Source organism: Caretta caretta, chromosome 14 (assembly GCF_965140235.1).
Source record: "Caretta caretta isolate rCarCar2 chromosome 14, rCarCar1.hap1, whole genome shotgun sequence".
NCBI lineage: Eukaryota > Metazoa > Chordata > Testudines > Cheloniidae > Caretta > Caretta caretta.
The window spans coordinates 33,984,526-33,998,221 of NC_134219.1; the positions used below are offsets into that span (position 1 = coordinate 33,984,526).

Below are 13,696 nucleotides of genomic sequence, written 5' to 3' on the forward strand. Positions count from 1 at the left end.
CTTCTGTTCGCCGTACACAGTGCCTTTTTCTCCACCTTCACAGTGAACGTGAGTCTGGCTCTCAGCAGGCGATGGCCGCTTCCGGTGTTGAATGATGGCACTACTGAAATATCCTGCAGGAAGCATCGTCTATCGATCAGGAAGTAATCGATTTCATTCTTTGTCTTCGCATTTGGTGCGATCCGGGTCCATCTTCTGTTGGCCTTCTTTCGGAACCAGGTGTTACCAATGAACATTCTCCTCGTCTCTGCCAATATATCTAGCCGTTCTCGCACGTTTCATTCTCCGATACCTATGAACTTTTCGTCCTCTCTCCCTCTTCCAACCTTGGCGTTAAAATCTCCCATCGCAATCCTTTATGTGGAACTCTGAGAGAGGGTTTCCTCCAGCTCCTGATAGAATCCTTCCATATCCTCATCTTCGCATGCACTTGTGGGAGCGTAGATCTGGATAACTTTGAGGGTATTGTTTCGGTTCAGTAGGAGGTAAAGCACCCCGATACGTGATGACTTCAAATGGTATGAGACGATTTGTCTATCTAAACACTGCCTTTCCTTGCCAGTTTAAGCAGGTTCCACTTAACCCAGGTACCCCCAAAAAACAATGAGGCAGGTTGCCCCCTGCAACCCCGGCCTCTCGGATAGTCTGACACCCCAATCAGAATCTCTCCCCACTTAGTCATAGATTCCAAGGCCAGAAGGGTCCCTGGGATCATCTAGACTGCATCGCTGTGAAACACAGGCCGTAAGACTTCCCTGAATTAATTCCTGTTTGAACTAGAGCAAATCCTTCAGAAAAAACATCCAATCCTGATTTTAAAATTTCCACTGATGGGAAATCCACCATGACTCTTTGTAAATTGTTCCAGTGGTTAATTACCCTCCCTGATAAAAACTGTGCCTTATTTCTCGTATGAATTTGTCTAGCTTCAACTTCCAGCTCTTAACCCTTGTTATACCTTTCTCTGCTAGATTGATGAGCCCACCCTTATCACATTTCTCATCCCCACATGGTTACTTACAGACTGTGATCAGTTCGCCCCTTAACCTGCTCCTTGTTAAACTGAACTGACTGAACTCCTTGAGTCTTCCAATCCTTTAACCGTCCTCATGGCTCTTCGCTGAACCCTTCGTGAATTGTGGGCACCACAACTGGACGCAGGATTCCAGCAGTGGTCGCACCAGTGCCAAATACAGAGGTAAAATAGCCTCTCTGCTCCAGATCACCCTGTTTATATATCCAAGCACCACAGTAACCCTTTGAGCCACAGGCTGTTTTTTTATCCACTCCGAAGTCCCTTAGTTCAGGGTTCCTGCCCAAAGGTCCCCTGGGGGTTCGAGAAGGGCGTCTGAACCTGACTACACTGGTTCATGCAGTGTCGTAGCTGAAAGCTTGTCTCTCTCACCAACGGAAGTTGGTCCAATAAGAGATATTACCTCACCCACCCTGTATCTCTCATACACTGCTTCATGCATTTCTCCCACGGGGCTTTTCCTTTTGAGCATCAGACCACTGAGGTCTGTCTACAGCTACCATGAGGCAGTGCTTGCAGAATTTAACCCTTAGCTACCCATACCACAGCCACCCAAAGTAACTGTGCGTATCAGCAGGACTTGGACCTGGGCCTGTAAGGTTAACGGGTAAGTAATATCCCCACACTGCAACCTGGCAGTGCCTGTAGCTGACTCATTCCCTGTGGCCCATAATCTGCAGTGGTTGTACGCCACGGTAAATTCCATCCTGCATGATCGGACTGAAAGTGCTCTTGGCTCCTTGACCCTATATTCGCCCATGGGGCGCACCAAGAAGTGTCCAGGCAACAATGTGGATCCCAGCCAGCTGCCATGACCACCTTGCTTCTCTGTGTCTGAAGTCCTGGTACTGACCTCGACTCTGACTTTGATTCTGACTCCTGATCGACCCCTAGAAACACAAGTGGGATGCTGAAACCTGGTTTTGACCCTTGTCCCAATTCCTGATTCTGCCTCCGGCTCTGACCCTCGGCTTGACTCTTGACCCTGATACTGACTCTGACCCCTGGCTTCAGTTCCGGGATCTCCAGCTCCTAACACTTGTCCTACCTACCTTTGCCCAGCATCCTGACACAGACTATGTATCGTAAAAATGAATACAGACACTTTCCACATTCTTCACAGAAGGTGAATCTTAAATTGCTCATGCTTAATTACTCAAGCACTTTAATACCCCGGTTCGGAAGGTGATATATAAATGCAAAGCAGCAGCAGTTTGGAATTGGGTGCTCACCTCTATTCGTAGGACAGCTCTCACTTCAGTCGATGAACTCATTTCTCAGGGTTTGAGACCACGTGGGTGAGGTAATACCTTTTATTGGATTCAGAGTAATAGCCATGTTAGTCTGTATTCGCAAAAAGGAAAGGAGTACTTGTGGCACCTTAGAGACTAACCAATTTATTTGAGCATAAGCTTTCGTGAGGTGCTGTAGCTCACGAAAGCTTCTGCTCAAATAAATTGGTTAGTCTCTAAGGTGCCACAAGTCCTCCTTTCCTTTTATTGGACCAACTTCTGCTGGCGAGAGACATGTTTTCGACACACAGAGCTCTTCAGGGTTTGGCAGACAGGACTCCGGTTCCACTGAGGTTCTTGTCTTTCATCATTCTGCAGAAATGGGACTTTCTCAGTAAAGAGACCTGCAGTTATCTGAAGGGATGAGCTGGTGCCTGTGATCTACCCTTGGAAAACGGGCTTCCCCTTCGATTTAATAACTGTAAATGCTCTCTCATATTTGTATTCTTTCTTCATGCTTTTCAATACAGTCCCACTTCAACCTTTCTCCCACTTGGTTCATTCTGTGTCTCCAGAGCGTTGTAGCCAACAATGCCCACTGTGAGTTGCAATTATACAAGTCCCATTCTACATCACGTTTTAGTCTAATGATCCTTTTGTGGAAAATATTTCAGATCATGGACAAACACCAGCTTACATTTTTGGGAGATGCCTGTCCAAGGTGATGGCCAGTTATCATGTACTTGCACCGCCCCCGAATTAGTATTCAAGAGATGCTGCCATCTAATGGGCATTTTTGAAAATAGCAGCCCATATCTCACTCTTACAACATGCTGCCACCTAGTGGCCATTTTACAGTATAACTTTCCCATTATTGACAGGTTTCAGAGTAGCAGCCCTGTTAGTCTGTATCCGCAAAAAGAACAGGAGGACTTGCGGCACCTTAGAAACTAACCAATTTATTAGAGCTTAAGCTTTCATGAGCTACAGCTCACTTCATCGGATGCATAGAATGGAACATATAGTAAGATATATATATATATAGAGAGAGAGAGAGAGATTAGTTGGAAGTTACCATACAAACTGGGAGAGGCTAATTAGTTAAGATGAGCTATTACCAGCAGGAGAACACTTCAACCTCTGTGGCCACTCAGTAAAAGATCTAAGGGTGGCAATTTTGCAACAGAAAAGCTTCAAAAACAGACTCCAAGGAGAGACTGCTGAGCTTGAATTAATATGCAAACTAGATACCATTAACTTAGGTTTGAATAGAGACTGGGAGTGGCTGGGTCATTACACATATTGAATCTATTTCCCCATGTTAAGTAGCCTCACACCTTCTTGTCAACTGTCTAAATGGGCCATCTTGATGATCACGACAAAAGTTTTTTTCTCCTGCTGGTAATAGCTCATCTTAACTAATTAGCCTCTCAGAGTTTGTATGGTAACTTCCAACTTATCTGTATGTATATCTATCTCTTACTATATGTTCCATTCTATGCATCTGATGAAATGAGCTATAGCCCACGAAAGCTTAAGCTCTAATAAATTTGTTAGTCTCTAAGGTGCCACAAGTCCTCCTGTTCTTTTCCCCATTATTGTATTGGCTACTGAACTCTATTGGTCACTAGTCAGTATTTCTGACACCCCCACCCGCCTCATTTCCTCTACTCTGCTGCCATCTAGTGTTGATTTCCCAGCATGACAGCCTGTTGCTCTTTCCTCTAGTGGATTCTTCTCTTTATAGCTGCCTCTTTCCTGTTCTTGACTCTCATGTCACGTGGTGGCCCTTTGTTTAATATAACAGCCCATATCTCACTCCGTAACATCTACTACTATCCACCTTTCACTATGCAGCACAGAGGTCCTCGTCTCTTCAGTGCTCTCTACTCAGCACTTACACACCGTTATACAGCTTCACCTCCCTTTCCATTGGTCCTTTGGCAACATAACTTCTCCTTTCTTGCCCCTCCACTTTGGCTGCTGTTCATTGGACAGCACAGCTGCACCTGTCCTCTCTGCCCTCCTGTGGCCCTAGACAGCATAACTGCATCTCTCCTCATTTCTTACCTACTGCTAGGTGGGTGCTGTTTCAAACTATAGCCACTGGGAACAAAATCGTACAAAAAATGATTGCAACATTCGTGGCTACAAGAGCGTATACTGTGGCAGCAGCTCTCAAAGGCTTAGCAGGGGTTTCCCATCCATCCAATGCCTTTCTGTTGATGTGGGCTCTGTGTCCAATGGAAATGCACAGATTGAAGCTACCATGACAGATTCCCAGTGACTCTCAAGGCTGAGATTCTCAGAGGCGTTTAATGTGATGTGCATCCATCTCCCATTTTAAAGGGATTTGGGTGACTAACTCTGTTATGTCCCTTGTGAAATCCCTTCTGCAGAGTCGGAGCCCTACAATTCTCACTGGTGCCCAGCTCCCCGGCCTCTGGCCAAGCCCTGACGTGCTCCCAGTGACTGAGCCAGCACTGCCATGTTTGGCATCACAGGAGTTCTGCCCGTTGGTAGGTGGTCGCCGCTTCCTCTCACCATAAGTTGCCTCACCCCCTGAGGAAAGGGCCCTGTGCGGAGCAGAGCTGCCTGGGGTACCTGGGGCTGACTGGACATGTGCCCTCAGAACTAGCCCTGTTGGACATTGGGCTTGTTGCAATTAGTTTTGGGGATGCTCATTGTAACAGGTCCCCTCCCTTTGAACTGCTCTGTGCAGCTGGGGGAAGCAGAGCAGCTGATGCCCTGCAGGGCCATGAGCAGAGTCCCTCGTCAGTGACCGTTTGACAGACCGGACCCCCAGAACGGCCTCAGTTCTACGGGTGCCCTAGCAAACCCCCAGCTGGGCCTGGACAGTTCCAGTGGACCTGACGTGTGAGTCTACCTCTTTGTTTGTCCAACCTCCCTGCCTCCAAGGGCCCGGTGAGCCTGGAGCTGTTGCTTTCCTGGAGCTGGTCACAGCCGGGTGTAGCCCAGATAAGAGCTATAACGCTGCTCCTGGTGAAGTGTCCAGAGGTCACTGCTGGGGCCTGGTTGTTTGCCTCCGGCCTCTGTGAGTTCAGTGAAGATGGTTGGTTTGCAGAGGGTTATGATGGTAATAAGCACAATTTCAGGGGTGGCAGATTTCCCAGCCTTACGTTCCCATCTCTGCTGCACAAGGAGTTACTATTTTCATTGTCCAAACATTTATTTTGATCAAGAATGGCTTTTTAAAAGATCTAAACAATGGGTTACAATTTTGTCTCCATTCTGCCTAGTGCCCATAACTCCATGATGGGAACATGGTTATGGCCACCTCCCTCCCTGGTCCTTCCACTGAGATGGACAACACTGAGTGCTGAGATTGTCACTAGGACTTTTCAACTTAATTTTAATGGGGGATGATTGCTGAAATCACCCAGACAGCCTGAGGTTTTCAAAGCTAAGTTTTTATCTCAGAGTCTCTGCACGTTTTTGCAAAAGCCACATTTACTGACTGCTTTCCTCAAAGCTTCCTTGACCTCTCTGTTTCTCAGGCTGTAGATGAGGGGGTTTACCAGGGGAGTCAGGACCGTGTAGCAAAGAGAGAGCACTTTGTTTAGGTCTCTCAGTGTACCACGTTTCGGTAGCATGTAGACAATCATTAGGGTTCCATAGAAAATTGTCACCACAATGAGGTGAGAGGAGCAGGTGGAAAAGGCCTTTTGCCTCCCGGTGGTGGAAGGGATTCTCAGGATTGTGGCGATGATGCACATGTAGGATGTCAGGGTTAGTAGGAATGGAGGCAGGGTGAATACACAGGCTAGTATGAAATCCGCCAATATTACCTGGTGGGTGTCACTGCAGGAGAGCTCTATCAGTGGGAGGGGATCACAATACAAATGGTCAATTTCATTTGGGCCACAGAATGTTAACTGTGATAGGAATAAGACAAAGATGGTAATAGGCAAAAAACCATTTAACCAGGAGCCAGCAGCCAACTGGAAGGAAAACCTGATGTTCATAAGAGTTGAATAGTGCAGGGGTTTACATATCCCTAAATACCGATCATAAGACATCACTGCTAGGAGACAGCATTCTGTAGCTGCCAGAGAACCAAAGAAATACAGTTGTATGATGCAGCCACTGACTGAGATGTTTTTGTCCCCAGTCAGGAGACTGGCCAGCATCCAGGGCATGATGGCTGAGGTGTAGCAGGTCTCTACGCAGGACAAATTCCCCAGGAAGAAGTACATGGGGCTGTGAAGATGCTGGTCAGCCACAACAAGCACCACAATGAGGGTGTTCCCAACCACGGTTGCCATGTAGATCACTAGGAACATTAGGAAGAGAAGAATTTGCAGGTCAGGGAGATCCCCGAATCCCAGGAGGAAGAATTCAGTGATGGCTGTTTGGTTTCTGCAGTCTGCCATTGGTTGAGTCTAGGAACAATAAATCTGTGCGACTGAATTGGAAGGACACAGAGTTAAAAGTTAATCAAATCCCGTGAATTAATTCCATAAATATTCAGAAACTCCCTCCCCCTCCTGGTTACAGGCTGAAATATTAAGGCTAAATTTAGATTTCAGAGCAAAGTGCCAGGAAACTGAGTCCAAGGACAGAACATTGCTCTGAGGGGGAAGAGGGTGTTCGACACGGATACCAGTGATTACTATAAAAGCCCATTTATCCGGTAGCCACATACTGATATGACAGATCAGATCATTTCTCTGTCTATCATATCCTATCTAGTGACATACCAGAGCTTAACAATGATGCTTAAATGCTGTATTTCACTCCTGGCAATGGCCAGAATCATGCCATGTCTTAGGAGTCAAAATCAAACATCAACTAAAATCTTGGACTGAGATTTTTCAATGTGGTCTAGAGTTCTTAGGCACCGTCCTGCTGTTAGATTTCTTTCCATGAATTCTAACACTATATCCTGGTATATTCAGCATTTCAGTGCCCTGTAGGAGAAGGAATAATTTGCACCCCCTCACAAGAGATCAGTTCATGCCATAAATTATGAAGTGGAGTAAATTCTCCCTTAGTGCCTGTGGTGGTGATGGGAACGTGGTGGGACTGGCAGTGCCTTTTCTGTTTCCCAACAGTAGCTATGTAGCAGTCATAAAATACAGCTCTATGAAGGGTGGATCTTAGGAAGGTGCAAAACCAGGCTGATGTGCAACCCTAACTGGGGAATGACCCTCCCCACTCCATAATGAGTGTGAGATGATAATACAGGAAAGGCACTGGGTGAAAAAAGATGCTTTCCCTAAACTCAGAGTCTAGAAACAATCTGGCATGTGTGATCCGGGTTAGTAAGACTCTATCTCCACTCGTCACCCCATTGAAAAGTCGTGGAAGACCGGAGACATTCCAGAAGACTGGAAAAGGGAAAATATAGTACCCATCTTTAAAAAGGGAAATAAGGACAACCCGGGGAATTACAGACCAATCAGCTTAACTTCTGTACCCGGAAACGTAATGGAGCAAATAATTAAGCAATCAGTTTGCAAACACCTAGAAGATAATGAGGTGATAAGTGACAGTCAGCATGGATTTGTCAAGAACAAAGCGTGTCAAACCAAACTGATAGCTTTCTTTGACAGGGTAACAAGCCATGTGGATGCTGGGAAGCAGTAGATGTGTTATATCTTGACTTTAGTAAGGCTTTTGATACTGTCTCTCATGACCTTCTCATAAACAAAGTAGGGAAATACAACCTAGATGGAGCTACTCTAAGGTGGGTGCATAACTGGTTGGAAAACCATTCCCAGAGAGTAGTTATCAGTGGTTCACAGTCATGCTGGAAGGGCATAATGAGTGGGGTCCCACAGGGATGGGTTTTGGGTCAGGTTCTGTTCAATATCTTCATCAATTATTTAGATAATGGAATAGAGAGTACACTTATAAAGTTTGCGGACAATACCAAGCTGGGAGGGTTTGCCAGTGCTTTGGAAGATAGGATTAAAATTCAAAATGATCTGGACAAACTGGAGAAATGATCTGAAGTAAATTGGATGAAATTCAATGAGGACAAATGCAAAGTACTCCACTTAAGAAAGAACAATCAGTTGCACACATACAAAATGGGAAATAACTGCCTAGGAAGGAGTACTGCAGAAAGAGATCTGGGGGGTCATAGTGGATCACAAGCTAAATATGAGTCAACAGCGTAACACTGTTGCACAAAAAGCAAATATAATTCTTGGATGTATTAGCAGGTGTGTTGTAGGCAAGACACGAGAAGTAATTCTTCCATTCCTGGGCACCACATTTCAGGAAAGATGTGGACAAATTGGAGAAAGTCTAGAGAAGAGTAACAAATATGATTAAAGGTCAAAACCTGGGTTTGACCCGCATCCCAATCCTGACTCTGTCTTTGGCTCTGACCCTCGGCTTAACTCTGACTCTGATTTTTGCTTGATCCTCAGCTTGACCCTAACACTGGCTCTGACTCCTGGCTTCAGTTCTGTGATCCCAAGGTCCTGCCACTAGTCCTGCCTACCTTTGCCAAGGATTCTGGAAGTTTTCCTGGACCACCCCTTACACTTGTACAAGGCCAACCCTGTGGGACATGGAGGCAGTGGGTCACCCCCTGCCCAGCATGTTGCAAGGGGCACTAAACACGCCTGAACAGGTTGACAGCCCTCGGACAGAACTTCCCATGGTGCGAACACAATTGGGCAGCTTTGACCAACACTCCGTGAAGTAGTTGGGTTACATTCTGTCTCCGAGGGCCTCAAAATGGACCCCAGGAAGGTGAACGCTGTTCGGACCTGAGCGGCACCCCTGGAACATCAAGGAGCTGCAGTGCTTCCTTGGGTTTGCTAATTTTTATAGGCACTTCATGCCTGGGTTTTCAGACCAGATAGCCCCATTGACAGTGCTCCTCTGCAAACACGCCTCTTTCACCTACTCTCCGGAGGCTCAACAGGTGTTCGACCAGCTCAAGATGGCCTTCACCAGTGCTCCAGTCTTGAGCCATCCTGACCCAATGCGGGCCTTTGTCAGTGAGACTGATGCATCTAATGTTGCAATTGGGACCATACTTCCCCAAGAATCAGGCCCCCAACAGCACCTGTTCCCTTGTGCTTATTATTCTCGGAAACTCACACCCAGCAGAACAAAATTATGAGATTTTAGATACAGAGCTTCTAATAATCAAAGCCACCTTCGGGGAATGGCACCACCACCTTGAAGGTGCCCAACACCCAATACAGGTATACACAGATCCTAAAATCTTGGACTATCTCCGTAGGGCAAAGGCGCTGAACCAAAGACAGCTTCAATGGGCCCTGTTGTTCACACACTTTTATTTTACCATCACCTATCACCAGAACAAGGCAGCCAATGCCCTGTCCTGAAAAGGGGAATGCCTCCCTGACCATACCCAGCTGATGTGCATCCTCAAGCCCTATAATTTCCTGGATGCTCTATTCCCCAAGACCACTTCCTCCTTTAGTTAGTAAGAAGGCGCCCCTCAGCACCTTCAGACACCCTATCTAGACTCTAGGTGGTTATTACTGTGGATTTGATAGTCAAGCTTCCCTTATCTGCCAAGCATACCATCATCCTCCTAGAAGAGCCTGTCTGGGCAGCACCCCTAGAAGAGATGATGTAAGGCCTAGTGGGTCTATAGGATTACCAGGCAACAAACATCCCCACATTGCTACCTGTAATTTGATTATTACTTGCAACACACAATCTGCAGTGGTTTAACACCAGGGGAAGTTCCGCCTCATGTGATCTGACTGACAGTGGTCTTAGCTATCCCTGATTGGCTCCTTGACCCTATATAAAGTGATGGGGTGTAAAAGGAAGTGTCCAGGATCTGGTTGAAGAAAGGCTGTTTCAGTGGTGACTGTGGGGTGTTGGCTCGGTGGCTGGCTGGGCAGAGTGAGATGGATGAGAGAAATGAAACTGAAACCAGGCTAGACCATGAGTACAGGGAAAACATTGACGAAGACTGGATGCCAGCAAGGAAAAAGAAAAGGGGAGATTCTCTGCACCCAGAAGAAGGACCAGCAAATAGGAGGGCAGGAAAGGGAAATGGGGGGAAATTACCTAACAGTAAAATCCGTAGATAAGGACATAAAGATAGGGGATATCAGCCCCCTGAGAATGGCAGAGGGGATCAAAAAAGTGCTGGAGACAGAGCAAGAGCTAAGATGGTACCTGCTGGAGACTCATTAGTGGAATGTAAAAACAAAGACCAAGTAGGGACACTCCTTAAGACAAAGGTGCTAAGTAAAATACAAATAAGTTGTCAGCTACCCAAATTCCTCACAGAAACAAGATGGGTAGTATCTGGGGTGCCAAATGAAATTTCAGGAAAGAAAGCAAGGAATAGGTGGAGATAAGGTGATAAGTGCTAAGTGGCTAATTCGCAGAAGAGGCAGTGATAGCAAGTGCCTTACAGCTGTGCTGGTCACATTTTAAGGGAGGGATGTGACCAGATAGTCCAGAATACAGAGTAACTTTAGGGTATCAAAGTCCTATAGTCCTCTTTCTGTGAAATGCTACAGCGGCCAGAGATTTGGTCATGTTGCAAATAATTCCAATGGGAAAATACAGTGCAGTAAGTGTGGAGGTGACCATTCATAGGATGACTGTGAGGAAGGGACAGAACAAAAATGTTGCAAATGTGGAGGAAAACACAGCTCAGAATATACAAGTTGTACTGAGGGGAGCAAGCTAGAGAACTACAAAAACCCCAAGTTGCTAATAACATGTCCTGTGCAGAAGCTGTTAGGAGATACCTAAAAGAGAACCTGATGTGAGGAAAGGCAATAGCCCTCAACAAGTTAATGGAAGGGAATGAGTAACGTTGTGTATATAATGTCTGCTGCAGTTTCCACGGTATGCATCCGATGAAGTGAGCTGTAGCTCACGAAAGCTCATGCTCAAATAAATTGGTTAGTCTCTAAGGTGCCACAAGTACTCCTTTTCTTTTTGCGAATACAGACTAACACGGCTGTTACTCCAAAAGTTGGGATGAAAAGAGATTCATTGCAGTAATGGTTGATGTAATCAATTGTAGTTCTCAAACAGGAAAGAAAACAGAAAATGAGAATTATAATTAAAGCTGCAGGCTAGCAACTTCAGTGTTGTCAGTTGTCAGTTGTCAGTGGAACAACTTCATACTTTCCTAAGTGAAACTACTATGGACAGTTAGAAACAGGGGTTACTATTTTCAGCTTGAATGCCCACAGCTTAATAGCACATAGGCAGGAATTAAAGACCAATATTTTTGATATGAAAACAAAGCCTGATCTAATATGCATACAAGACTTGGCTAATAGAAAAATGAGACTATAAAATCCCAGGATATGGTCTATATGGACATGATAAAGAAATGGAAAAGGTGGGGACGCATACCCTTTCACTAATGAGAACCTGAAGTACCTTGAAGTAGAGATTAGAAAGCTAAATATCAAGGATAATGCTATTGAGATACCAATACAAAACAATTCTGCATCTCTAAGACTTTATCATGTTTATAACCCATGCAGGAAACTAGAGGCTATGGACCTGAAAGAATTCACTGCAAGTGTCACTTGCCCACTCATTGTCTGTGGTGATCTGAATTGTCACAACCGATTGCGGGGAAGTAAGAAAAACATGGAAAATGTTCAGAGCAAATCTTTGAAGAGAATAATTTAGCAATCAATGATGGAGCGCCTACCAGGTTCCATACAGCTGATGGAAGCTTCTCATGTCTGGATCTGGGACCATAGGGAGTGAATGCAGCTGTGAAATTGACAGAGGGGTGGGAATGGCTAGTGACCACGTCTTGACATTAATTACATCTCAAGGAAAAGGATATCCCCACTTGGAATCTTAAAAAAGCAAACTGGAAAAATCTTTGGAAAGAGAAGTGAGCAATATGTGAGTAAGTAATGTATCTGTGAAGATATTGAGGAATTCTGTAGTAATATTAATAAAGGAATCATAAAGACAGCCAGCCTAGCTATTCCTAGGATGCCAACACTGCCTGAAGATAGGGGAAGTGTACCATGGTGGAACAGGGAATATGAAACGGTAATTAGGGAAAGGAATAAGGCATATAAGACAGCAAAAAATCCTTAACTAATGGACTTAATGAAATATAAAAAAGTAAGGTAGTTTCACAAAGGGCTATAAAAAGGGCAAAAAGAGAGAGCTGGACACCATAACATGGGGAAGTAAGTAAAAATACCAATACAGCAAAGATTATATATAAACAAACTAGGGAAATGAATGGAATAAAGAGTAAGAGTCACGTAACACCAAGTCTTCCAGTTGCGGGGCATGGAGTAATAAGCTCTAACAAAAGAAAAGCAAAAACCACCATGCTTCAAAAAGTCAGTAATGATAAATATCAGCGGTTACAAATCAGGGAGAAGAAAAGAACATTAAGGATAATTATGAGATGAAGAGGTGGGATGGGAGAAGAATGTGGATATTTTAAATGTAAACTTTAGTGTGGCTTAGGTAAAACCATGGAAAGCATAGTAAGGGAGAGAACAGTAGCATACCTAGAAAGAAGAAGGTTTATAGATAAAACACAAAGTGGGCTCCAGTAAGGTAAAAAGGGATTATGCTAGCACTAAATCGTGCTTTAGATGTGTGGCCAGCTGCTGTGGCCATCCTGTCTGACTCCTTATCAGGGCTGCAGCAGGCAACTCACAGTGGTGAGTCTGACAGCAGAAATGATTTTCTTAATGATATATTACTGCTAACAGCCAGACTGGTGGAACTGGATATAACCAATGTAATCTCATGGATTCTGGTGCAGACAGGGATAGCAGGCAACGAATTGGCTGGCAAAAAGTGTTATTAATCACAAACAAGTTGACCTCGGGATCCCCTTAAGCAAACTGGCATTTAAACACCTAATCAAAAGTGAGCTAAGGAAGGAATGGCAAGAACTGTAGGCAAATGAAATGAAGGGGAAAAAAATTCCTGATTCTGCCTCCGGCTCTGACCCTCGGCTTAACTCTTCACCCTGATACTGACTCTGACCCCTGGCTTCAGTTCCGGGATCTCCAGCTCCTACCACTTGTCCTACCTATCTTTACCCAGCATCCTGACACAGACGATGTACTGTAAAAATGAATACAGACACTTCCCACATTCTTCACAGAAAGTGAATCTTAAATTGCTCATGCTTAATTACTCAAGCACTTTAATATCCCGGTTTGGAAGGTGGTATATAAATGCAAAGCAGCAGCAGTTTGGAATTGGGTGCTCACCTCTATTCGTAGGACAGCTCACACTGGAGTCGATGAACTCATTTCTCAGGGTTTGAGACCAGGTGGGTGAGGTAATACCTTTTATTGGACCAACTTCTGCTGGCGAGAGACATGTTTTCGACACACAGAGCTCAGGTTCCACTTGGTTCTTGTCTTTCATCATTCTGCAGAAATGGGACTTTCTCAGTAAAGAGACCTGCAGTTACCTGAAGGGACGGAAAATGGGC

The 13,696-nt window shown here is 45.1% G+C and overlaps 1 protein-coding gene and 2 long non-coding RNA genes across 3 annotated transcripts in view; 1 reads left to right on the plus strand and 2 right to left on the minus strand.

The window, feature by feature from the left end:
- LOC142069082 (uncharacterized) overlaps window positions 1-13,696 on the minus strand; it is a 289,489-nt gene that overhangs the window by 164,670 nt on the left and 111,123 nt on the right. The window lies entirely within an intron of this gene.
- The window catches only part of LOC142069081 (uncharacterized), a 289,831-nt gene that overhangs the window by 137,856 nt on the left and 138,279 nt on the right, over window positions 1-13,696 (plus strand). The window lies entirely within an intron of this gene.
- LOC125629172 (olfactory receptor 6N1-like) lies at window positions 5,703-6,659 on the minus strand. Its single transcript, XM_048834495.2, has one exon. It carries the CDS (start codon window positions 6,657-6,659, stop codon window positions 5,703-5,705), a length of 957 nt encoding a protein of 318 aa, XP_048690452.2.

Bases quoted from the DNA above. Each gene is read 5' to 3' on its own strand.
- LOC125629172 (XM_048834495.2), bottom strand. From the start codon at position 6,659: ATGGCAGACTGCAGAAACCAAACAGCCATCACTGAATTCTTCCTCCTG.